This window comes from Lipotes vexillifer, unplaced genomic scaffold, assembly GCF_000442215.2.
Source record: "Lipotes vexillifer unplaced genomic scaffold, Lipotes_vexillifer_v1.1 scaffold1293, whole genome shotgun sequence".
Lineage (NCBI taxonomy): Eukaryota > Metazoa > Chordata > Mammalia > Artiodactyla > Lipotidae > Lipotes > Lipotes vexillifer.
Window position 1 is genome coordinate 1,671,841 of NW_006790911.1, and position 26,712 is coordinate 1,698,552.

The following is a 26,712-nucleotide window of genomic DNA, read 5'->3' on the forward strand; positions in this document are numbered from 1 at the left end:
CCCCCGCAGTATTTGAAATTAACAAAGACCTACCTAATGATTGTCACTTTAACCTCTCTTGGAAAGTCTAAAATTGTTAACCATAGCAATGTTAAATGTCAACAGGGAATAAAAATAAATGGTTACTCTGCAAAAAAAATGTGAACTCTGTAAATAAAAAATGGATGATTTTTATACAAAGAGGTGGTTCTAACAGTTGTTGACTAAAAACAAAATTACACAATGTGAGAGTTGTGAGTTAAGTTTTATTTGGGGCAAAATGAGGACTATAGCCTGGGAGACAGCATTTCAGATAGCTCTGAGAAACAGCTCCAAAGAGGCAGGAGGGAAGGTCAGTATATATGTCATTTTGGTGAAGGGGGAGTACATTCAATCAAGCACATACTTTTTGCAGAAGGTTTCTGCTAGTCACCAGGAGCAGATATCACCATGAAGGGTTTTAGTGGTTTTCTAGATATGAGGAGATGCAAGAATTGGGCTCATAAAATCGTCATCTGAAAATATCTAACCATCTGAAGACTGGTTCTGCCAGTTTTTCCCAGAGCACAGAGTGCCTCATTTCTGCTCTCCACCCTGAACTCCTTTGAAGGTCAGCAGCTGCAGCACATGATTTCATCCTTGTAGAGGCAGATGGCAAGTGCCAATCTGTAGTTAACACAGTATATTCATGACCAAATGCTAATAAATTTAAATTGTATCTGATGGGTGCACCAGGAAAAATAAATGAGGAAAAGATTTTTACAATATTCTTACATTTCTTGGTCACCATGAGTGGTTACAAATGACATCCCTGTCCTCAGCCCCTCTTGTTTAGGAAGCCCCGTACCATGTGTGGTCTTAGAGAGTCCACCTATGACATTATCACTTGCCCCACCTATGACATTATCACTTGCCCCAGCCTTACCTTTCTACCTTCTAACCATTAGACATTCCCATGTCCTTACCTTTTTCTCAGACTCACTTTCCCTCCCACTTCACCTTCAATCATTTAGCCATGTTAATAGATTTTTTTAAATTGCCAAAAAAGGAATAGAAACATTAACAGAATGCTGATTTGAGCTAACAGTAAGTTGGCTGAATAACCACCATCATCATCATGTCCTGAGTAACCTAACCAGAGGTAGCTCTTTAATTAATAATTTACTATTAACACCAGGTTGGAGTGGTGTGAAAGAGAAATCTATGTTAGAGAGGACTTTGGTGAGGTCATCCTTTGTGAAGGTCCCATCTCTGTCTACGTGTATCCAAAAGAAACAGAAACAGTTGAAAATATGTTTTATATTTGTCATGCGGCTTACAAAAGCAATGTTTTTGAGTTTTTTATGGCCATGGTGCTAAATAGATCAATCAAATCTGTAGTCATATCTAGTTCTGATACAAATATTGTGTCCTGCCCTGAGAACCGACTCCTTATATATATGTCTGGACGATTAACTGAGTTTATTTGTTCTGCCAAGTAATGCATTTATACATACTGGGCGGGCTGAAAGTAATATATGTTGACTTAATTTTCATAATGAGTTAAATATCTTCTATCTGAATTTGTTCCTATTATTCGTAGGTATTCAGAAGACTCCAAATGAACCTCAGCTGGAATTCATCCTTGGTAAGAAATTCCATCTTATTTATTTATAGCTATAAATGTAATAAGCCTTACAACTTTAGATACGTTACTTATATCATTATATATTTTATAAACTTTCATGAATATCGTTCCGTGAAAGAATTTCATTCTATAAGGTAAGTGTTATTTTCCCCAATTTATTAGTAAAGAATCTGAGCTGTGGAGCAGGTCAGCTCATGACCCAAGGATTGAGGACTCAGTGGTGATGGGTTTGTGCCTCTCAATCAGGTCTGCTCTCTGCAAATCTGGTGTCCAGCACTCATTCTAATACAGTGACCCGATTTTGTTGCTAATCAACATTTCTCAAAATCCATGTGTCTAATTAATCTACTCCTTGGGCTGGAGACTGGGCTTATGTAGAGTTTTCCTTTATCCTCCTTTATGCCATTTACAAGGTTCATGCCCCCTTTCGGTCTCACTCACTCAAAAATATCCCCTTACTCTTTTTTAAAATTAATTAATTAATTAATGTTTGGCTGCATTGGGTCTTTGTTGCTGGGCATGGGCTTTCTCTAGTTGCGGTGAGCGGTGGCTACTCTTCATTGCAGTGTGTGGGCTTCTCATTGCAGTGGCTTCTCTTGTTGCAGAGCACGGGATCTAGGCACATAGGCTTCAGTAGTTGCGGTGTGTGGGCTTCAGTAGTTGTGGCTCGCGGTCTGTAGAACGCAGGCTCAGTAGTTGTGGCGCACGGGCTTAGTTGCTCCGCAGCGTGTGGGATCTTCCTGGACCAGGGCTCGAGCCTGTGTTCCCTGCATTGGCAGGTGGATTCTTAACCACTGTGCCACCAGGGAAGTCCCAGTCCCCTTACTCTTCCATCTTGATGTTGTGGACAGATCCTTGACTTTGAGAGTTTAATTTTAATTCAAAGCTTTAACTTGCTTAAGCAACTCTAAAGATCTGGCACATGTAGAAATTTGTAACTTTGTCAAGGGTGAATTATTAAAAATGTGCACCCCTACAGTATTGTAAACCAACTATACTTCAATACAATTGTTTTTTGCTTAAACATCACTGGTTTTAAAAAAAAATGTGTACCCTGAGGCTGGTCCACTACTTAGCTAGTGAGTGGGAGCTGCTTTGTGTTTGAATCAGATATGACTACAGAGTGCTATTAGGGAATTAGCTGCAAAATGGTATTTAAAGGGGGTAAAAATATGGTTCCTGTGAACTATTCAGAGAGGGTTTTTTTTCCCTCTCTTTCACTGTTCTGAAATATTTTGAAAGGTCCCCAATATCTTTACGTTTTATTTGTATGAAGTTTTATAGAATTGTAAATGCATGTATTCAATTCCATATACAGACACCAGATACATTTTAGTATCCAAATCTTTAAATATTGATATATATATTTTATAAAGTTATGGGAAAATTGAAATATATACATCCACTATCTGCAGTAGTTTTTAGTTGTTTGAAGTCCCAATTGTTTTAGGAATATACTTTTTCATTATATAATGAAATAGGTTTCAAGTTTACACCCTTTGCTCAAAATATTACATTTTCAACCATAACTTATTGTAAAGAATCATAATTTTTTGGTTTTGTTTTCTTTATCTTTCTAATAGATTTTATTTTTAGAGCAGTTTTAAGCTCACATCAAATGTGAACAGAAGGTACATCCCCTGCCATAGTGGTACAGTTGTTACAGTTGATGAACTTACAGTGACAGATTATTGTTACCCAAAGTCTATAGTTTACATTAGGATTCATTCTTGGTGTGATACATTCTATGGATTTGGACAATGTATAGACATGTATTCATCATTATAGTATCACACTTATTATCTTCACTGTCCTAAAAGTTCACTGACTTCTAACTATTCATCCTCCTCTCTCCTGTCACCCCTGACAACCACTGATAAAGCTATACTTTATTTATTTATTTTTCTAGAGAGTTCTCAGATGTTGTCAGATATAGAAAGAATTCATTTTTCAGAAAGGGAGCCAAGTAGCAAAGAAGAACTAGGCACCTCTTGACTCACTGACAACTTGACGCTTGCTGCTTGAGCCTTTATTTACTCATCTTTTATTTTTAAGAGAAGAAATTCATTTTTTACCTTTTTAGCAGGACTTATGAAAAATGAAGATTTGTTAGACTAATTTGGTGTATTTCAAAACACAGAGAAAGTTTTTCTACTTGCATCCTGAGAACAGGGGAAATCTGAACTAGGCAGAAGCAATTGGAGTGGAGGCTGTTAGTCAAACATGGAGACAGAATGCCTGGGCCAAATACCTGTCTTCTGTTTCTTTTTTCTTTTTTTTTCCCAGTTAAATTGCCCTTTGGGGACCCTTGAAGACCCCATAACTCTCACCAAACAATTAATATATTTTTTTTCTTTTTTTTAAATACTTATGTATATTATTTCTTTTTTTTTAACATCTTTATTGGAGTATAATTGCTTTACAATGGTGTGTTAGTTTCTGCTTTATAACAAAGTGAATCAGCTGTATGTATACATATATCCCCATATCCCCTCCCTCTTGCGTCTCCCTCCCACCTTCCCTATCCCACCCCTCTTGGTGGTCACAAAGCACCAAGCTTATCTCCCTGTGCTATGCAGCCGCTTCCCACTAGCTATCTATTTTACATTGGGTAGTGTATATATGTCCATGCCACTCTCTCACTTCGTCCCAGCTTACCCTTCCCCCTCTGCCTGTCTTTTATTTCAATTAAAGTTATTTATCTTGTTCAAAGACCTAACTATACTAACTCTTTTGAAAGTGCAGTCAAATTTGGGAACAATGCTCTCGTCGTCACTTACATTTCTGGCTTTGAATCATGATCTCAGAGGTGAGCAGCTCTGAGAATTTATTCATAATAATATTCCTCCCATTTAAAAAAACAAACCTTAATTTTCTTTTTTCATGTCTATTCAAAAAATACAGTAGAATTTTTTTTTTTTTCTGTGGTACACGGGCCTCTCACTGTTGTGGCCCCTCCCGTTGCGGAGCACAGGCTCCGGACGCGCAGGCTCAGCAGCCATGGCTCACGGGCCCAGCCGCTCCGCGGCATGTAGGATCTTCCCGGACCGGATCGGCAGGCGGGCTCTCAACCACTGCGCCACCAGGGAAGCCCCAGTAGAATTCTTAACAACAGGTAATTTTATTTTATCATATGGCAGGAAATGCCTGACGAATAAACAAAAGAAAGTTATTTAGAATCTTCAGGGAACTGTGTTCTTGATCCTGGAAGATGTAGTTTCCAAACTGTTATGTTTCTTAGCACTTTAAGATCCTTAACTGTACCATCTCTTGAAGAATTTTTGAAAAAACTACTCTTTCAAGGAGATTACAGCTAAACTCGTGTAGGTTTTACAGTATATTTTTGTCTCTTTTTTCTTTTGAGTTTTTTTACTCTCACAAATGATTCAAGATTTCACCTATTATATAGCTGACTCCACTTCATAATTAAAAATGAGAGAATAATAGTTTCTTAAATATTTTTGTCATCGTTTAAGAATGTGCATATTTAATCAGAAAGAAAGCAAAGCATCTTAATACAAAAAAAAAAAAAATCTAGGACAAAATGGCACAAACAAGGTAAGAGACTTTTTTCCACCTAATTTTCCAACTAAATTCTTTTGGGGGGGGGGAATTTTTTTAATTGAAGTATAGTTGATTTACAATGTTGTGTTAATTTCTGCTGTACAGCAAAGTGATTCAGTTATACATGTATATACATTTTTTATACATTCTTTTCCATTATGGTTTATCTCAGGATATTGAATATAGTTCTCTGTGCTATACAGTAGGACCTTGTTGTTTCTCCATCCAACTAATTTTTTTTTTTATATTTGATTATCAGTTCTGTACCAAAGTATTCAAACAAATTGAGAGTTTCAATGGCCTTGCTTTTTAAATTGGGAAAACAGCCACACTAATTTTGTAGGTGTCATATTGCTTTATATGAGTTATATTCCATCAACATTTGTCTCTGCCTTGTCTATAAAATCATTATATCTTGCTGAATTTCCTCTGCTACATCTTTATCTAAGTAAACGAGTTAGGAAATGCTTAGTCAATTGAGCAAGCTATATATAAATAAAGTATATAATAATCAGCTAAAAATAGTACAAGATAAGCATGTACTGATAAAATGAGTATCTCATGCCCATTGTCAGCTGTATTTCTAGTGATTGACTGCATTTAAATTCTATAATTCACTCTTACACCTACAACTCTGCTTCCACATGTCTTTCATTGTTCCACTTGAGTACATTGATACCCTTTTTATTTTCACAAAAAGAAAAATAATTAAAAACCCAAAAGAACACAGATTTTGTTTACAGTCTAATAAAATTGTTTTCATTCCAACAAAGCTGGCATTTAAGAAGAGGGATCATTTCTTACAATCTGGTAACATTTCTTTCTTGAAACCACTGTGGAAAATGTATAGAGGTGAGTCATTTGACAAAGATATGAAAGAAAAGAAATTCCTATGAACTATTTCTTAAGTTTATTCTCCTGATTATGCTTATAATGTTTATTGTCATGCCTCCATTTACTATCTCCAAAGTCAATAGAATACTTAGAAGAATATGTTTTCATATTTTTATATGGACACCACACATACCATAAATCCAAGGCAATAGTCACTAATGCATGTTAGTGCACAGGAGGGAATGGCATGTGTGTGTACATGTGGTTCTTGTGTTTTTTATTTGACACTGTGAAGTCACATTCTTTAAATAACTTACACGTTGATGACTGATACCTACTGGAAGCCAGACACAGCGTACATCAAAACACACATTTTATACGTGTCAACAGCCTCGGTGTCAGTTATGATAGGAATGTGGGGACGTGGAGGCTGGCGTGAAATCCTTAACAAGTGCAAGTAATTCACTCATCTAAAGTGTATTAAGAGCATAGAAATCTTATAAATAAAGTAATTTCAGGTAGTGTTAAGTTCTGTGTAGACAGAAACAGTGTGACTATCTAGAACGTGCCTGGGGTAGTTGACTTGGGGAACAGAAGGACTGTTTTTGTTTTTGTTCAATATTTTTTTCAAAACATAACCACAATACCTTTATTAGTCCTAAAAATATTGATAAAAATTCCTTAATATAATCAAATATCCAAAAAAGTTTACATTTCAGAGGGACTATTTTGAATATAGAGGGTCAAGGAGGGCCTCTTTGTGTCCAAAGGGACTTATGCATGTTGCAGATGCTGATTTGGAAAGTATCCATACTAAATGTAAGATCCAGGTGAACAAGAAAACAACCTACAGAATGGGAGAAAATATTTGCAAATGATGCGACTGACAAGGGATTAATTTCCAAAATATACAAATAGCTCATTCAACTTAATATCAAAAAACCCCCCAAAAAACAAACAACCCAATCAAAAAATGGGCAGAAGACCTAAGGAGACATTTCTTCAAAGAAGACATACAGATGGCCAACAGGCACATGAAAAGATGCTCAATATTGCTAATTATTAGACAAATGCAAATCAAAACTACCATGAGGTATCACCTCACACCAGTCAGAATGGCCGTTATCAAAAAGTCTACAAATAATAAATGCTGGCGAGGGTGTGGAGAAAAGGGAACCATCCTACACTGTTGCTGGGAATGTAAACTGGTGCAATCACTATGGAGAACAGTATGGAGTTTCCTTTAAAAACTAAAAGTAGAGTTGCCATATGATCCTGCAATCCCACTCCTGGGCATATATCTGGAGAAAACTCTAATTCAGAAAGACACATGTACCCCAGTATTCAATGCAGCACTACTTACAATAGTCAAGACATGGAAGCAACCTAAATGTCCATTGACAGACGAATGGATAAAGAAGATGTATATATGTATACAATGGAATATACTCAGCCATAAAAAAGAATGAAATAATGCCATTTGCAGCAACTCGGATGTACCTAGAGATTCATATTAAGTGAAGTAAGTCAGACAAAGACAAATATCACGTATCACTTACATGTGGAATCTTAAGAAATGATACAAATGAACTTATTTACAAAACAGAAATAGACTCACAGACATCGAAAAACTTATGGTTACCAAAGCAGGGGAGATAAATTCAGAATTTGGGATTAACATATACACACTAACATAAATAAAATAGATAAACAATAAGGACCTACTGTATAGCATGGGGAACTATATTCAATATCTTATAATAACCCATAATGGAAAAGAATCCGAAAAAAGAATGGATATAGTTATAGGTATATAGAACTGAATCACTTTGCTGTACATCTGAAACTAACACAACATTGTAAATTAACTATACTTCAATTTAAAAAATAGGTTTTTTAAAAAAAAAACCAGTTGACCTTCCCAGCAGGAAGGGGCAGGCTATAGTAGATACTTGCACAGTAGGTAATAGGGTTTTAAGAATGGAAATACTGGGGTTCAAGGATAGTCAATCAGGTTGCTGGTTTGACCAGGCATGAAAGCAAGCTGTGAGCTGATCTGGGCTCATAGTAAAAGGGGAAATGGCAAATAGTGAAGGACCATTTGCTGGGCTACTGGAATGCCAAGGTCAGATTAGGACAGTAGTAGGATAGAAGATGGGCTGAGCCAGTGAGATCCCTACTCCCATGGCCTCTTCTAGTCTCCCTCACCCGTACCTCACCTCTGAACGATAGGATCAGCCCTGGTGTTTGGGTGATGCCAAGACCCTAGTGAGTAAAGGATAGAGAGAGATGAGATTCAAAGCCAACTGATTGTTAGATCCTTTGCCTTGTGTGAAGCTGATTTATCTTTTAAGGATCAGTACATAAATTTATGGAATGAATTTTTCCTGAGACTTTTTCCCCTGGAATTGAAAATGGATCAATTCCTCCCCTATAGATTTTATTAGTACATAAAATAAGACTAATCTGTGGTTCAAATTACTTAACAGATCCTTACTTTTTCTTTCAGTTTTCTCTAAAATCAATAAATCTACATTAACTGCTATAATTTTCTTAGTAATATCGTGAAAATTATATCAGATAACAATCAATAATAAGCAATGCAGAAATATATCACATTTATCTATGTAAAGTGGTCATACATTTTCAGATAGTTATCTCTCTTAATTTCTGTTTTCCCATCTCATTTCTTGACTTTTTTTCCTAATGCTTCAAAGTCAGGATAGATAAAGGGGAAGTTTAAGCCACTGTATTTCATCCCCAACTCAGAGTCAATCAGCACGTGTTGTTTAATTTTTATAGTGAAACATAGATTCTTAAGATGGAAAACTATTCAGTCATTAAAAAATCATCTTTCAAAAGGATATTTCATCAAACAGGGGAATATAAGAGTTGTCAAAGCAGGATAACAAACTGCTTGTACAACATAACCCTTACTTAACTGTGTTAACAGTGTTTGTGTACAAAATAACAAGATTGGAAGACTAGGCATGAGTGTCTTTAACCCTGGTTCTCACAACTTGGTACAGTTTTTATTTCTTTTGTTATGCTTTCCGAAGGAAAGCATAAAGATATTTTGTTATATCTTTTAAAATCTCTTCATTGTGCCCATATAAATGTCATGATCAAGTGGTGTTTCTTTGTTTAAATAAATACCTAAAAAAGCTGAACAAGAAAGGGGGCATATTTGCTCTCTGCCTTCAGTTAACTCATAGTATAAGTAGAGAGATCAAACTAAGACTCCTGAAGTGATCAAAAAGATACTTAAATGCTAAGCTATTTTTCAGGGTCTCTAAGAATATGAGAGATGGTATAAAGGATCAAACTAGTATGAGGAGGAGTGGTCAGGAAGGGCTTTCCAAGGAAGACTAACTAAAGCGAGTTTTTGAAGGAGGAAAGCAGCATTAGAACAGGTAGAGGAAAGGAGGAATCACGTTTTAGACCAGGAGAGCAGCAGAAGCAGATGCTTGGTACGTGGAACAAGATAAATACTCCAAATTCAGAAAACACAGACACAGAAAGGCATGCAATAAATACTTATTTTTATTACGCCAAGTTACGTATAAAAAGCCAGCCATCTTGTCTTCCTAGAAGAGAAAATAAAAACTGTGCTCTTCAATAGGATTCTTGATTCATCTACCTCTTGGTCCTTTGAAATCATGGTATATACTGAAAAATCAGTGATTCCAAGTGCTTTGTAGGAAATTACTTCACATTCACTCTGTAAGCCATGTCAGTTCTGCCATACGTAATGTGACTAAATAAACAAATTGAAGTACACCCTAGTGGAAACTCTGTTTTCTCTGTGGAAATAGAGACTTTAAAAAGTCTGTGGGCACGCAACCCACTATATACCTGTACCAGGTAAATGATGTGTACCCGCCTAGAATTCAGTGATTAAAATTCAGTTCTATCACAACATTATGTTATGGTACAATGGCAAGACGTCCTTGGGTATGTTACTTCAAATATTAGAGTGACTTTCAATAAGGGCAAGAAGAATGCTGATTCTAAATGCTTTTGGTCTTTGTTCTGTTGGAGCATATATGTGATTTTGGGTACTGATTTTAGATTTTATATATGCAGCCACAATATTTCTAATAACCCAGCTAGGAAAAAAAGAAGTCATGTAAATCATGTGATCAGTTTTCTGTGTTCAGAATTTGAAAATGTGTATAAAATACACCCAAACTGACAAGCTGCACAAAAACTGTCTCATCTCTTTATAGACACTGCTTTTATAGATTGCTAAGGCCTTCATTAACCTGCATGTCACAACCATTCATACTTTATGAATTGCTATAAATCAGCCATTGTTTTATATGTTTTTGGAAAAGAAAACAAAATCTGAGGAGGCTAAACTTGCCAATTTTCTCCTGTGTTCACACTTCTACTCTCCTGCTGATCTGTTTTCATAAGTGATCATAAAGCTCTGACTTTTTTAAAGCTCCAGTGGGAGAATGGAAGATTTTATTATATCTTCTTTAGTATTTTTACCCTCTACGTGGTATCATAGGCAAACTAAAGGGAATACTGAGCACAGCGGTATATTTTTGTATTTAACCTATTGATAAAAATACTATATGAAATACTTCTTCATATAAGCTGCAAGATGATTTTCAAGCAACAAGAGAAACAACTGCTAAGAATGTGCTTGCTCTATTTTTTTGCTCATTATACGCTCATTGCTATCTTCTTTATTCTTACAGTGTAAAGTACCGGGAAATCACAGTAATAGTTACCATTTTTGGAGCATCTACTATGTGCTTATCTCTTTACAAACAGGATGCCATGTTTTCCTTACCACAATTCTACAGGATAATATTAAAGTAGCTAACATTTACTGAGTGCTTGTTTGTTCACCAGATGTGGTTCTAAATAATTTACATAAACTAATTACTTTAATTCTCAGAATTTCATTATGAGATAAATTCTCTATTATCATCTTTGTCTTATAGGAAAGGGTACTTAGACATAAACAAGTAAAGTTATGAACCTAAGATTTGAACCCAGGAATCTGAGTACAGAACAAACTCACCCATATTATCTTCAATGGAAAGATGAAAAAATCTAAGATTCCCATTGATCAACTTTCCAAAGATCTTATGGAAATTGAGTGACAGAGTCAGGATCCAAGCTGAGTTTTGTCTGATCTGAACTCCTGCTTTTAACCATCAGGCTGTCCTCCCTCCTTCTTGATTTCTGCTTTTCAAGAATTTCCAGGACATGGTAGAGACAAACTATCAGGCCAGGTAGATTGTGATAAGGGCAAAATAAAGACATAAGCCAAGAACTACGGAAGTACTGAGCAAGCAGTGATTAAATATAACTGTGGGGCTTCCTGGTGGCACAGTGGTTGAGAGTCCGCCTGCCAATGCAGGGGACACGGGTTCGTGCCTCCGTCTGGGAGGATCCCACATGCCGCGGAGCAGCTGGGCCCATGAGCCATGGCCGCTGAGCCTGAGTGTCCGGAGCCTGTGCTCTGCAACGGGAGAGGCCACAACAGTGAGAGGCCCGTGTACCGCCAAAAATATATATATATATATATATATTTATATAAAACTGTGGCATCAGGAAAAACATCTCAGAAGAAGTAGCATTTGGACCAGGTTTGGAAGGATGGGCGGGATTTCAGCTGGTTTAGAAGGAACACAAAAGACAATTCAGGCAAAGGGAATAGCAAACTCCATGAAAGAAAATCCTACAGCTCATTTCCTAAGGTGATGAGTTTAATGCTCATTTACATTTTCCTCTTTATTACTTATAATCCCACTCTAAAAATAAATTAAGGCTCTAGAAATCTTCTTGCAGTATTTTACAGTTGTTGCACATACATGAGAAACTTGTTTTAAAATTCTAAATAAACACAAGTCTTTCAACATTATTCTAGTGCTTGCAGCTTGTATTTGGGTATCAGGAAGAATTGAGTCTTACTGGCTTTGGTGCTAAGCTATCAATAGATGAAACTCAGGGAAGGCTCAGGCCATGCTAAGCTAGACACGGCAGACTGTAGCCATGCTGTGTCCCTGACAATTGCCTACCTATGCAGAGCTTGCAGACACAAGAATCTGCCTGATGTTGTCTTTCTCGGAGCTATCTCAATTTTGACAGCATCAGGTAACTAGCAATACTTTTGAAGAGATGTTTTTTGGAACAACAGTTTATTACTACAACCAAAATAATAGACAGTAGTTTTGCATTTCAGGCTCATCAGTCTACAATCTGAGTGAGGAGGCAATATAGCTAAGAGGTGGGAGTGTGAAGACTACTCTAGAATTTTAACAATGTCTTTGTTACTACCTGGATGGGCAGCCTTGGAAAAATGACACAATGTCTCTGACTCCCTATTTTCTTCTCTGTAAAACAGGAAGGGGATCAGTATCTACCTTATATGGTTCTTGTTAGGATTAAATGAATTAATATACAGAAAGCCTTTAAACTGGTATCTGACATATACCTAACGATTGGTTAGCCTTTGCTATTTTGGATTTAACCTTGGGTAAATCACTTTGTCATACTCAGTGAGTACTTTTTTGAAAAGGGGTCTTGGCACTGAATTTTTGTGCATGATAATTGCTATCACTTATTGAACTCCTAAGGGCCAGGTATTGAGTCCTTCTGGCTTTGGGGCTAAACTAGATGAAACTCAGAGAAGGCTCAGACCGTGCTGAGTGGGACACAGCAAAATCTGTAGCTGTGCTGTGCCCCTGACAATTGCCTACCTATGCAGAGTTTGCAGACACAGGAATCTTCCCAATGTGTCTTTTCACATTTTATCTCTGATCTTAGAACACACCAGCTAGGTGCTTCTCACTATTCCTGTTTCACAGGTTAGTCACTTGCCCAAGGGCATAAGGCCGGGAGTGGAGAAATACAGGTTTTGAACTCCAAAGGCCATGTTCCTTGTGGCTGATTATTAAAAGTACAGGATTGGAGGGAGGTAGACAAAAAAAGGTTATCTAAGACCTGTGTCACGTTTTTGTACTGCTGAGATAGAGATTTAATTGAAGAAAGAGAAAGTGAACTAATTAGAGCTTCTTAACAGGTCTGTCGTGTGGGTAGTGTTTTCTGGCGACTCAAGATTTAATGTGTGCTCCCTCTGGAACGTAGCTGTTCTTATTGCTACTGGTCTAAATTCTAGCTTGGCATTCTTCAGGAGACTGAGATACATGACATCAGTTAATAAGTGAAAAGTATATAAGAGAACAAACGTCTCTTTTTGCCTCACTTCCTATTTGCTAGGAGTGTACCATTTAACTGAATTTTGTTGCAATAAATGATATCTATTCTTCTGTTCCCATTTCTTTCTGAATAATATACCACAGGAACATTTAGTTAAGGGAGGCCTAAATTGATTTTTCCACATGGGTTTAGCTAATTACTTGTTAAATTAGAGGGTTTTTTTTTTTAATGTTCACATCTGCCTTGTTTATCTGTCTTTCATCAACGATCAACATGCCCCATCCAGTTTATTTCTCTTTGTGTGTGATTTACCTAATTACTTTCTTTCCTCCATTGTCTAATCGCTGAGAGTGCTGGTCACTGGAACAGGTCTACCTTTGCGGCGTCTGTTGCTACTTGTGGGTAATTGAGGAATCAGGACTGCCTAGCAGCTTTCACTTTTCTTTTCTTTTCTTTTTTTTTTTTTTTTTTTTTTTTTACACTACCTGGAACACCCGTCCTCCCAACCATTCTTCATATAACTAAATCCCACTCACTTCAAAAACAGCTCAAATATCCCCTCTCTGAGAAGCCATCCCTGATTCCCCACACCCTACCCTCTGCCACACTGCTCCATTTCTAAACCCGTGTCCCCTGCATCGGCAGGCGGACTCTCAACCCCTGCGCCACCAGGGAAGCCCTACCTAGCAGCTTTGTTCATTAGGAAGCCCCCGAGGTTATGAGGCAGCGAGGTCCCCTGATGCTGTTGTCTGTGTGGCTGAAATTTGTCAGTGGGACTTCTTGTCAAGCAGATGGCATGCAAATGTATCTAAGGCTACCTGGGAACCAAGCCGGGGGGAAGAAATCTAGTAGAGTGGAACGTGGGATTAAAGAAATGTCCCTTCCCACGTCCACTGTACAGAGCAGTCTTTTCCCAAATGCTTCTTACTTGAGCTTTGACCTTTCACAGTTGGCAATGGTGGTGCTCTCCCCATTTTACAACAGCAGAAACTGACTGTCAGATGGGTTGAGTGACTTGCCCACGCTCATGTTTCTGGTATAGCAAAGCCCAAAACTTTTCAAGTGCTCTGCCCCTTACTCCTCCATTCCCTCTACTTGACCATGACAAGGACATGGCTCTTGGCTGTCATCTACAGGGGTAAGGTGGCAGAAGTCAGTCTGAACACAAGAGGTATTCCCAGGTCAAAACTTGTTCAAATTCAGAATATCAGTTTTATCCTAATACTCATGAAACTTAAACACCCTCTTGCTCTAAGCAGTTTCAAAGTCTATGGCTTCAAAGAATATTTACGGGTCTTTGTCACCAAAATTTGTAACTCTTGCCTTCACTTTTCTTGTTTTTCTTTGCTTTTTTCTTTTTCTTGATGTGTAATTGATTTACAATTTTGTGTTAGGTTTAGGTGTACAACAAAGTGATTCAGTTTATATATATATATATATATATATGTATATATGGAAAAGAATCTGAAAAAAATATATATACTCTTTTTTCAGATTCTTTTGCATTATAGGTTATTACAAGATATTGAGTATAGTTCTCTGTGCTATACATTAGATCCTTGTTGGTTATCTATTTTATATATAGTGGTATGTATCTGTTAATCCCAAACTCCTAATTTATCCTTCCCCACTCCTTTCTGCTTTGGTAACCATACGTTTGTTTTCTATGTCTGTGAGTCTGTTTTTGTTTTGTAAATAAGTTTGTTTGTATCATTTTTTTTAGATTCCCCATAAAAGCAATATCATATGATACTTGTCTTTTTCTGTCTTACCACTTAGTATGATAATCTCCCTCCTTCCTTTTTCAACTGGCTAGTAAATATCTCCACTTGCTTGTCTAGGAGGTCTTTTTTTTTTTTTTTTTTTTTTTTTAAGGATAGCAAACACTTATTGTATATTTATTATATTCCAGGCTCTTAAATAAGTACCTTACCAATTTTATCTCATCTGATCCTCACAATAACTCTGATTAGGCACCGTTATTATCTACATTTTGGAAACTGAATTATGGAGAGGCTGAGGAGTTGAGATTTGAATCCCACAGGCTCACTCTAGAGCCCATTCTCTTCGACACTGTGGATTGTGCGACATCCGAGAATGAAAGAAGAAAAATGCACTTTTGGCTATTTCAGACCCCAAAGGTTATTTTGTTGTGAAGGGGGAAGAAATATCCTGGACTTAAAAGTAAATCAAGGAAGATTCATGAGAAGGGAGCACACCTTTAAGACCGAGGCTTTTAAGTGGAATTCTCCCTCATTTTTCTATTTCTCATTGCATCTTTAATTCTGTGTCTGAGAGGTAAACCCTCAGATCTTAGGATCAGGTCCTTGGAGCGCTCGCTTCATCTGGAATGTTGATCCTTGCTCTCCTCTGAACTCCACAGTGTCATTTGCTCAAGACACTTGACTTCCTAGGAGGGGTTTTAAACTCAAGGTAGTTAAAACCTGATTTCTTGATTCCCATTTCCTGTCCCTCCCAAACATTTTATTTCCCCAATGATATACATCTCCTTAAAATACATCACCATCGGGCTTCCCTGGTGGCGCAGTGGTTGAGAGTCCGCCTGCCGATGCAGGGGACACGGGGTCGTGCCCCGGTCTGGGAAGATCCCACATGCCGCGGAGCGGCTGGGCCCGTGAGCCAGGGCCGCTGAGCCTCCGCGTCCGGAGCCTGTGCTCCGCAATGGGAGAGGCCACAACAGTGAGAGGCCCGCGTACCGCAAAAAAAAAAAAAAAAAAAAATACATCACCATCCATTCTGTTATGCAAATCCTCAGACTCTTAACTCTTTCTTGATACTTCTTTTTCCCTCACCTCATGTCAAATCCATCTTCAAGTCCTATACTTTCTGTGTACAAAGTGTATTCTGAATTTGATCACCTCTATCCGTTGCCACCGATATCGTTCAATTCTCAGCCACTGTCAGCTCTCACCTGAGCCGGTTAAGGGAGTCCTCCTAGGTCAGCTTGCATCTGCCTCTTACCCCTTCACACCCCCTTCCTGATGGGAGAGCCAGAATAAATAATTTAAAAATATAATTGGGATTTCTTTACTTCCCTAGTTAAAATCCTTCCGTGGCTTCCATTTCACTTAGAATAAAATTGACAGAGGTAGACAAATATCATATGATATCACACATGTGTGGAATCTAATTTTTTTTAAATGATATAAATGAACTGATTTACAAAACAGAAACAGATTCACAGATTTTGAAAACACACTTATGGTTACCAAAGGGGGATGTAGGGGGAGGAATAAATTAGGAGCTTGGGATTAACATGCACACACTACTACTATATATAAAATAAACAAGAACCTACTGTCTAGCACAGGGCACTCTACTCAACAGTCTATAATAACCTCTATGAGAAAAGAATCTGAAAAAGAATGAATATATATGTATGTATAACTGAATCACTGTGCTGTATACCTGAAACTAACACAACACTGTCAATCGACTAGACTCCAATAAAATTTGAAAAAGGAATAAAATTGAAATATCTTACCACACTCTACAAGGATCTTGGGCAGCAGGCCCTTCTCACCTTACCTGTGCCGATCTTCCAGCTCACTCTGCAGCCTTACTCTCAACCTCATTCGTCTTCTTTTTTGCTTTTCAAACAAGCCAAACATGTGGGTCTTGGCATTTGTTCTCCCCCCCACCCCATCCCCGCCCCTCAGCTGGCCCCTTGGTAAGTTTTAGATCACAACTCAGATGTCACCTCCTCAGAGAAGCTTTTCCTGATTCTTGCTTCTCCCAACACTCTCAATTTAATCACCCAGTTTAAAATGCTCACTAAATTATTACTTTTATTAACTTTATGTCTTGCTAGACTGTAAGCTCCATAAAATAGAGAACTTGCTTTCCTATTCACTGCTGTGAAACTGTCACCTAGAATCATGCTGGGCACATTTAGACATTCAGTAAATATCCACGAACTGAACGCAGGCATGAATGCCATTGCTTTTTGACTCACATTTCTTCATAAAATAAATTTATAGTTTTAGAAATGCCCTTGAAATGTTTTGTAATTGTCGCTAACACAATTGTTGGTAAAAAGCAATTCATTTTAGTATTCTCAGTGAAGACAATTATTTAACTGTTGATATTTTGTTGTTAGCAAATTATATCAGGAAGGGCAGAGCCTGACTGCCCTTGGGGTTCATCTAGAGAGAACTGACAGGAAGAATCAGTCATGGGCCAAGCTGAACAAGTGGGTTCTGTAACTAGACTAGATCGCTGACAACTGCTTATCTGTGTAGAACTTAATGCCCCAAATTCTTCACAAAGTAACTTCACGATTCCTGTACTATGATAGCATCAGGAAGCAAGCTATTTTCCTATAGAGATGCCGTTAAGAACATATATACACAAATAACAAGAAGCATAACAGAACTAAAATAGGAGAAATGGACTGAGGTCCAGAGATTTGAGCCTAGATTTCAGCCTACCACGTGTAACCCTGAGAGAAGGCAGTACAAGGGCAGTGTTTGAGAGCATGGGCGGGGCTGCCATTATGAGAGCATATGAATCCTCATCCTGCTACTGGCTACCTGTGTGATTCTGAACAATTTCATGTTGACTGGGTTGTGTATTTAAAGGTAGTGTATTTAAAGCACTAAGAATGGTGCTAGGTGTATAAATGACTGCTTAATGATATTTTTAAATTACTGTTCTGGGTTAATCCCTTACCCTCTCTGAAAATCTGATTCCTTGTCTGTAAGTTGTAGATAATAGTGCTTATTTCACAGAGTGTTTGAGCTAATATACATGAAAGGGAGAAGTACATTATTAATACATAATTAGGAAATTAACAAATCTTTTTTCCCCACATATATTCACAAGCACTCAGTGAGAGTAACTGTAATTATCATCCTCATTTCCTGAGGAGGATACCGAGATTCCATAACAAATCCAAAGTTACCTGGTCAGGACTGGAATCTATGACCCTGAGCCTCTGACTGTTTACTACACAGAGCAAGAAAGGACTGCCAGGGAGACCTTCAAACCGAAGGTGTCTCATATTCTTATCTTACCTGGTCTCCCACATGTCTTGGAATAGCTGCGAAGGTGGTTCTTCTCTAGTTTAGTTTGGGTAGTGTAAACAACTGCTCCTTTGTTCTGAAACTTCCTGTGTAGCTAGGGCTCTGAAGCATTCTACATTCAGCTCACAGGTGCTCTGCTGAGCTTGAGGCTCTCCTTGGAGATCCCCAATATTCTGAGAAGTGTGCTCTTTGTTTCTTTCAAACTTGGTTTCTCTTAGAATCGTGCTCTCCCACTCTCAAGCTGCACTATTTCCACATGGGGTTGAACTTGTGGATTTTGCTCTGAATAATTAGACCCCTTCTGCCCTCAAGCTAGTCCACATTTGATTTCTCACCCACAGACTCACTGTCTTTCTCCTCTTGTGTCGTGTCTCCTGGTTCACTAGTCATTTCCAGCTTTAGCTTATCTATACCAACCTTGTTTTATTTCCTGTGAGTCAACTGTCTTATGATGGGAGAGTTGACACCCTTAGAGTTGACACCCTTAAAGCTCCATATTCAACATGAATATTGAGATTTTCTTTTGTCTACAAAAAAATCACACGTATGATTGACTCAAGGGACTCAGGAGAAATAGGGAGTGAAAACTTGCCCCTCCACAAAGGATGTTCTAGATAGAGACAATGAAATGAGAGGCTAGTCATCCCTCCAGAACCACCTATTCCTCTCATGCTTCCCTTCCCCCGCTTGTTTCCTAATCTATCCACATATGGCTTTGATTTAATACTTTAAATCTACTTGTAAAATATTTGACACTAGAGGGGTGGGAATTTCATAAAAGACTATTAATTCCACATATAACTACCAAGTCCAATACATTTATGGGAAAAAAATTACTGAAATTTAAAAAATTACCTAAATTTAAATACCACCTTCTAAAACTTAGCCCTTGGGTGCAATATATACAGTACAATTTTTCTGAAACACTTTGGTTCAGGAAAGCGTGTCTGAAAATTGCCTCATGCAGGATTTGGTGAAACCCAGACCATGAGTCAGTGTTTTGTGTGTGAAATCATCCAGGTTAAACAACTGCCTTCCAGAGAGCTTCCTACTTCCTGCCCAAACAAATGGACCTCAGATTCCCTCAAGAGACTGTCAACCCCTGAAGATAATGTTCTAAGGTCCCAATTTCCTTTTTTCTGCCTCAGACTCCCGAATACCTTCCGGACATCATTTTGTGTCCTCAGTTAGAGTTCATCAACTTGGAGCACACTTCTCTTAGCCATCCACACTTGGTGACTCAGGCTCTGACTTTCCTGCCACCACTCCTGTAACTAGCTGTCTCCACCAGCCACGCTAGCCTCATCTTGTGGTTCAGAGGTAAATCAAGGAAGCATCCCCTCCCCACTAACCACGTGCCAGGCTGGATCCACTGATGGGCTCTATGCTTGTACTGAATGGGAATCCTATTGGCTCCTATGTCAAACTGGCAGTTCTGGAAAAATATTGTCATCTTGGTCCCTGGTCGGATATAAGATTTAAGGTTGTTGCCTGTGTTTCTTCCTCTTTTACAGCCCTAGTTCTAACACTACAGATTTCCATTCACTGACTCACAACATTTCTTTTAGTATTCAGAGGGACCAGCTTCCATTCTTTTCTTTTTTTTTAACTTTTAATTTATTTTATTTGTATTTCAGAGCTTAAATACGCAGATAACTACTTAACTTAGTTTTGGATTCATTCAGTGTTAGTTATCAATAATATACCTGAGAGGAAATTCCTGTGACTGAAGGATATTGAAAACAAGAGAGGGTAGGTGGGAAGGCAACACAGGAGACTCACATCTTGGAAGACCCTTTATTCAAATGGTAATTGAAATTGTGTGAGAAGTTAGGTTACTGCTTTAATAAGAAATAGAGAAGAATGAAGGGTTGAGAACAGCTTCCATTCTTGGAATAACATTTTCACCCTTTCTTAAGCAGCACATATGTTCTTGCTTAAAAGAGCGGCAGAAAGCTGCACGCACGCGTTTCTGAAGTGGAACGTGGATTTGGAGCATGCGCACAGAGAGCCAAGTCTGAACAAACTATTAGGCGATGATGCCAGGCCAGTTTGGGGTTTACATCATATAGCGTGGGAGGTCAAAACCGGGAGAGACACGAGCACAGGCTTGTTTTTAATTCAGCTGCTTGAGAATGGAGTCTCAGCCATCTAGGTAGTATTCATGAAAACAGGACAAAACAGAATTTTCCGAGGATTGAAATAAGAGAAGCTGGGGGGAGCAGGGGACGGGCTGGAGAATGGGAGTCTTCTGATACAGACAACAGTGTTTTGAACCAAATGTGCTCTTTTCATATGCAAATACGCTGTCTTCTGTACAGCTGGCATCTTCGCTGCTTCAGAGCAGGATCAAAGAGCATTTCCCGAGAGCACCATTGTTCCAGGCAGAGGCTCCTCTTCTCTGTCTCTATAGATTGTTCAGTGATACTTATATTGAGAACCAGTACTGAGTGGTTAGTTTATTTTAGTGTAAGGTTCCCAACTGTAGAAGTGAATTTCGTCGTCTTGGCTATTTGTTGTCAAGGCCAACATTTTTTTTTTTTAAACACACGCAGATACACATAAAATATGGTGGCGTATTTTTATGTTGTTTTGTTATGGGGGAAAAATGTAACACATTTTATTTCCGGAACTATTTCTCAACAATCTGAATCTGGCTTTTTACATCAAGGAAATTAGTTTAATTTATAAGTGAGTCAGTTGTAACAAAATTTAGCAGTGGTACTCAAATCTCAGTGTAGCAAGAATTCTGAAGCAATATTTCTATAACACAATCTCTTCAATTCCCTCATGCAAATTATTACGTATATTCCTCAATAACTCTGTCATCTGCTTTCTCCCTATGGCATTAGTCTCATCCTTTCCTCAAGTTTTATTTGGATTCATTTTCAGAGTGTTGAGAGTCTTAACATTCTCCTTACAAAGCTAAATCACCAGTGAACATGCAGCGGACCAGACGGAACAGAATGATGTTATTGACAAAAAAATTAACGGGGCTACTGAGCTGTTGGTAATAAATAAATAAATAGTCTTCATGATTTACAAATCTGACTGATTAGTCAAAAATATGGATATGGAACTAATGGAATGATGAGGCGGCACTAGGCACGTTATTGTTCTGAACTTGAGCTAACACAAGCAAAGTTTAAGCCTAACGCCACCTGATGCATAATAAGTATGCAATAAATTGTGCTTCCTACCCCTCACCCCCATCTTCTCTGCATGCTTCCTTTATTATCTTAATTGAGAATAACCTTAAAATTTGCGTTATATTAGCATTTTTTTTTCTTTTTTTTTTTTGGTTGCACCGCACAGCTTGCGGGATCTTAGTTCCCGGACCAGGGTTCGAACCCATGCCCTGTGCACTGGAACTGCAGAGTCCTAACCACTGGACTGCCAGGGAATTCCCTATATTAGCATTTTATTGTTGTAGTAAAGGGGCAAAAACCCTAGGATTCTTTCAGTATATCTAAGGAATTCCTTCATTAGGATGGCTTTATTTATTTATTTAGTCGTGTGTGTGTGTGTGTGTGTGTGTGTGTGTATTGATTCCCTGGATTGATTTCGTATCTTTCAGCCTTAAACACTGAGTTGCTTTTTGCCCTCTAACTTTCTAGAAACTTAAAATTAAGGATTGATTTTATCTTTCAGCCTTAAACACTGAGTTGCTTTTTGCCCTCTAACTTTCTAGAAACTTAAAATTAATACTGTTTGTTCAAGTTATGTGGGTATACTTATCCTCCTTGAAAAGATTCCAATTTTGTATTTAGAACATTAATATTTTGAACTCAGTGTCTTAAAAGACGAAAGAAAACAAAACAAACAAAAAATGAAAGAAAAAAAATAAGTCCAAATTTTCAAATCACATTTTTCATTCTTCTATCTACAGTTCTTTTTAATTTTCCCAACAAATATTGCTTATGTTGGCAGCTATGCATGGTTCACATACTCTTTAGGGAAATATGTGTAAATTAAAATTTCCCACACCACAGTTAAGGGGAAAATAGCACATTTTTGTTTTACTTCTATGAAGACTGAATAAATGGTTACTTCACTGGATGGACAAGCTGTAGTTTGTTTAGAGAGATGTATTCCTGACCCCAGTAGTCCCAAGTCTTATAAATATACAAGTGATGATTTTGATAACCTCATCTTTCCGAGTGATGAGAGAAACACGTTAGTGAGGACATTTGAAATAGTAGAGAACACATAGCAAAGACATTTGAGAAAGCAGAAGAGAACACAAATGAGAAAAGTAATACCAAATGAGAAAATTACAGAAAGTAGGCTCTATCAGTTGAAAGTAAGCTAAAATGAACAGGGAGGGCAAAATGTGATGCTAAGCTCAATGAATCAGAGACTCAAAGATTCTACAGAGAATACAGAATGAACATGGAAGAATATTATTAATGGGCATAAATCAGCTCAACATGATATAGAGCCACATTTTTCTAAGAGGTAGCCTTAAGAACATATTCAAAAGTGAATAGCGCGTTCCTGATTACTTATGAAATGCTCCTTGTGTGGATATTAGTATGAGTCCAGGACACTATACACTCTGCCATTTTACTGTAGAAAATGGAACGCGGTGCCCTGGGAACGAGGCAGTGTTGTCTTCTGAATTCACTCAGTAGATCTGAATTGTAGAGGTTCACATCCTAGGCTTCAGCAAATTGCTGTCTTAGAATTCCTGAGAGGAAGGAAGAATAAAGAACAGAAAGGCAAAAGAAACTAAAGGTAGGAAAGCGTATTGTGCTGGCAATTAGCGGGGCTATTAGGCTTTTAAAATGTAACATATATTTACATTGTATTTACATTTGTATTTATATATCTCTTAATGTCAATTAAATGTCAATTCATTTAGTCTAGATGTAATCACTGATCTAGAATGGTAGCTGTGAAACCATGCAAAGGAATCCAGTAATTTATTGGACTGGGAACTTAACCCAAATTGGCATATCAGTTGATAAGTGGCATCTACTTTTCTGGAGTACAAGGAGCAAGGATATATATGTCACATTTTTGAGAAACCTAACTAAACAATAAGAACTTGAGAAGTAAATAGAAAACTGCATTCTAGGCAGCAAGAGGCTTACCCACAGCCTTAGGGAAATGGCTGATTCTCTTAGGGATGGTAAAATAAGAATAGTGCTATTGGGGGAGCCTGGAGCTAGATGGTTATTTCCCTAAATCCCTGTTTGGATAAGGCCACTTTCCTGTTCAAGATGCCCCCTATTCTCTATACCCTGGCCCTTTTTGCCCCTGAGGGGCATGGATTTACCTCTTCTGTTTTCCCTGTGAAGGGTCTGGGGTGGGGGAAGAAGGGGGAAAGAAGTGAACTTTCATCAGGGGAGGTTTGTTGCCATCAGGCTATATTGGGTTTGAGTTGTAACATTTTTTTTTTTAATTGCAAGAAAAAGAAGCTTTATAAGCATTCACAGCCTTCTTTTTTTTTTGATGAAGGAATGTACAGAACAGAGGAGCAAGTCTTCCCATTACCCCTTGGGACATCTCAGTTGTTAAGACAATGACTCTTTGTGGACCAACTTTCTCTAAGTATTTTTTATTTTTTTGGCCATGTGGCATGCGGGATCTTAGTTCCCCGACCAGGGATCGAACCCTTGCCCCCTGCAGTGGAAGCTCAGAGTCCTAACCACTGGACCACCAGGGAAGTCCCTCTCTAAAGGAACACTAACCTCCCAGATAAATCCCTGCATAGAGGGTGAGTTTACCATTTACATGTAGTAAGTACATCAGAGGACAGACAGAAAATAAATAAAACTTTCTGCTATTTTTGGCTTCTCATTTGGAAGTGCCTAGTCAGAGGTGAAATTAACAAGTATAAATGTGTACCTCTGGTTTCACAGAAAGCAATATATTAATGATACCTATGATTTCTGAAATTAACAAATAATCCAGTAAGGGGTTTAAACTTTCTTGTATTGAAAACAAGAAGGTACCAAGAAATCACAGGTATATATTTAATAAAATACTTTTATTAAAAAAGAATAAGGTTACATAAAATCAGGACCAACCTGGGATATCTTGAGCATTTAATTACTATAAGAATATTGAATAGATAAAATCCATTTTTGTGCCAATGTATAATTATATTCATATCAATCTTAATATATAATAAAAGGACCTATTATGTGCCTAGCATTCAACATATATTACTTCATATAATCTTTATAGCAAATCTATGAAATCTGTCCTTTGACTTCCACTTTACAGATAAGACAATAGAGACTGAAAGAGATAAGAGTAATGTATCCAAAGTCACATAATTCCTTAGGCTAGATCCTGGTTTAAAATATAATTTTATCCCGAGTTGAAAAACAAACAAGCAAACATTTCTTTTTTCTCTGTTTGCTCTCCTGTGTGGTTTCTCCTTTAAGCCTAACTTTCCTCTGGCTAATTTAAGAGCAGAAATGTAGAGATATGGGAATTCATGTCAAAGTCTCCCTCCACCCACCCCCGCTTGTGGCCATTGCTTTTTCTAGAGGACTGAGGATAAACTTTGTTCGATGCTACTAACACTGAATGGCAAGAAGAGGGTTGAGATAGAGTGGGGCAAGAAAAATGACCTGACTTCACAGAAGAAAGAGTTCTTAAGGGGAAAGAGACAGTTGCTTGGAGTCAGCCTTGAACTCACACTGCACCAGTGGCTCAGGCCACTGCCGTCGTGAAAGCCTGTGGCAGGCACCTCTGCTTATTTGCACACTCTGTCGCCAGGGCAGGTCTTAGAACAACTAGGATTTGGCCGGTGCTGCTGAATGCAAAGCCCCCTGAACTGACAGTTGTGTTCAAATTGATTATTGCTGGGGCTGAGCTCTCTGGTAGAAGAGTCTGGAGACATTTTTAGGCTTCCAGCCAATGTTGGCTCGAAGGATGGAATGGCTGTATGCACTCAAAAGACTTGACGTGTTTTAGAAATGATGGCTGAATGAAACAGAAACAGATCTTTTATAAAAATGGTATTTTGGGGTGGGCAGAATATGAATTCAACAAGAGCCCAGAAACCCCCGCCCTTTGGCTTCAGGATTCTCAGATATTAGAGGAATTATAGGAGCAACAGATGATGTGCACTTCTCCCTAAGAATCCAGGTAGTAGCTTTAAGCATCTAGATCGGAGGTTGGCATCTTCTGGTCCTTAGGCCAAATTTTGTCACAGATATATCAATTTAACTTATACAGTGACTGGGATTTCAAGCTTTGGACAAATCCTCAAATCAAGCCACGTGGGCTTTTATTTCTTCAGGCAGTGAATTTGAATGGAGGGCCCCTCTGTCTGGTATAGCATAGCTTTCCAGTTTGCTAGCCCTCTCCTGAGATATTGAAGCTGTTTGTTTTTATCATTACACTCATGTTGAGGATTCCCTTCCAGCAGAGAGCTGTCTGGATCCTGTACAAATCTGAGCCGGGAATGCCTGTGAGCATCTCATTCACCAGCACTGACGATGGAAAGTGAATTCTCACGTTGCCAGTTACTATAGCAAAGGTGACAGGAAAAACAGTCACTCATGGCTCTTTTGTTTTTGTCTAAAGAAAAGTTTCAAATTGTAGTTTTTAAAAAAATTATTCATTACTTTTACATGGTGATTTCCCCCTTTTTATTAAAAAATAAACAATTCAGTGGACACAAGCACATTTGAATCCCAGCCTATCAACATCTTGTATATTTAAACTCTCTTGGGCTCTGAGAATGCTTTTAAACAGCTCAGTCCAAAACAAAGCCAATACAAAGGCAGAAATAAAAGTAAAAAATCTACTGGTGAGTGAATGATGGCAGAGAGGTATTTACTTGTTACTACCCATTTGATTCAAGAATTCTCGAATAAAACGAAACAACCAAAGCAAAACCCTGAAGTATTCTTTTAGTCCTGTGAGTTGAAGGCCATTTATGCAGGTCACTCCTTCGTAGAGTAGAATTTTGTGTGGGTAATGGGTAGTGCTAAGTATGGCTGGAAAATTGATATGACCTTTCTTTTTGATTTCTGAAAACAGATTTTTCAGGCTTCTTTAGTGGTTACTAAAAAGTTCCTATGCAGGTTATACTTTATAGTGACCCAGTCTCTGTGAAGCAGTTCAATCACTCATCATTTATCACCCCTCCAGTGGGACAGTTTCAGTATGTATAGATCCATAGTGTGTATGGGTTTCACTTTACTAAATGCAATGAGTCATGTACTGGTTTGATATTTACAAAGAAATATTGGACCTAATGATACTTTTTAAGGAGCTGTCTGAATATGGCTGAACCAATAAAAACCATTGTACAGAAGAATAAAACACTATTAGTAAATGTAGGTATTGATATTGGTAAGTATTAGTAAGCTTTATTTTGCATAGAAAAGTCCATTCATAAAAAGGGACCTCATTTCTTCCTTGCCTCCATCCTGAGAAATAGACAGATGAGGAAACTGAGCAGCTAAGAGTTTGTGACTTAAAGGCACATAAGTAGAAAATGAGGAACCTGGG

General features: G+C 38.0%; 1 protein-coding gene across 1 annotated transcript in view; it reads left to right on the plus strand.

Annotated features, from left to right (window-relative positions):
- INPP4B (inositol polyphosphate-4-phosphatase type II B) overlaps positions 1-26,712 on the plus strand; it is a 352,372-nt gene that overhangs the window by 3,135 nt on the left and 322,525 nt on the right. The window contains exon 2 of the mRNA XM_007464000.1: positions 1,562-1,606. Within this exon, the coding sequence (XP_007464062.1) occupies positions 1,562-1,606 (45 nt within the window). The remainder of the gene's footprint in view (positions 1-1,561; positions 1,607-26,712) is intronic.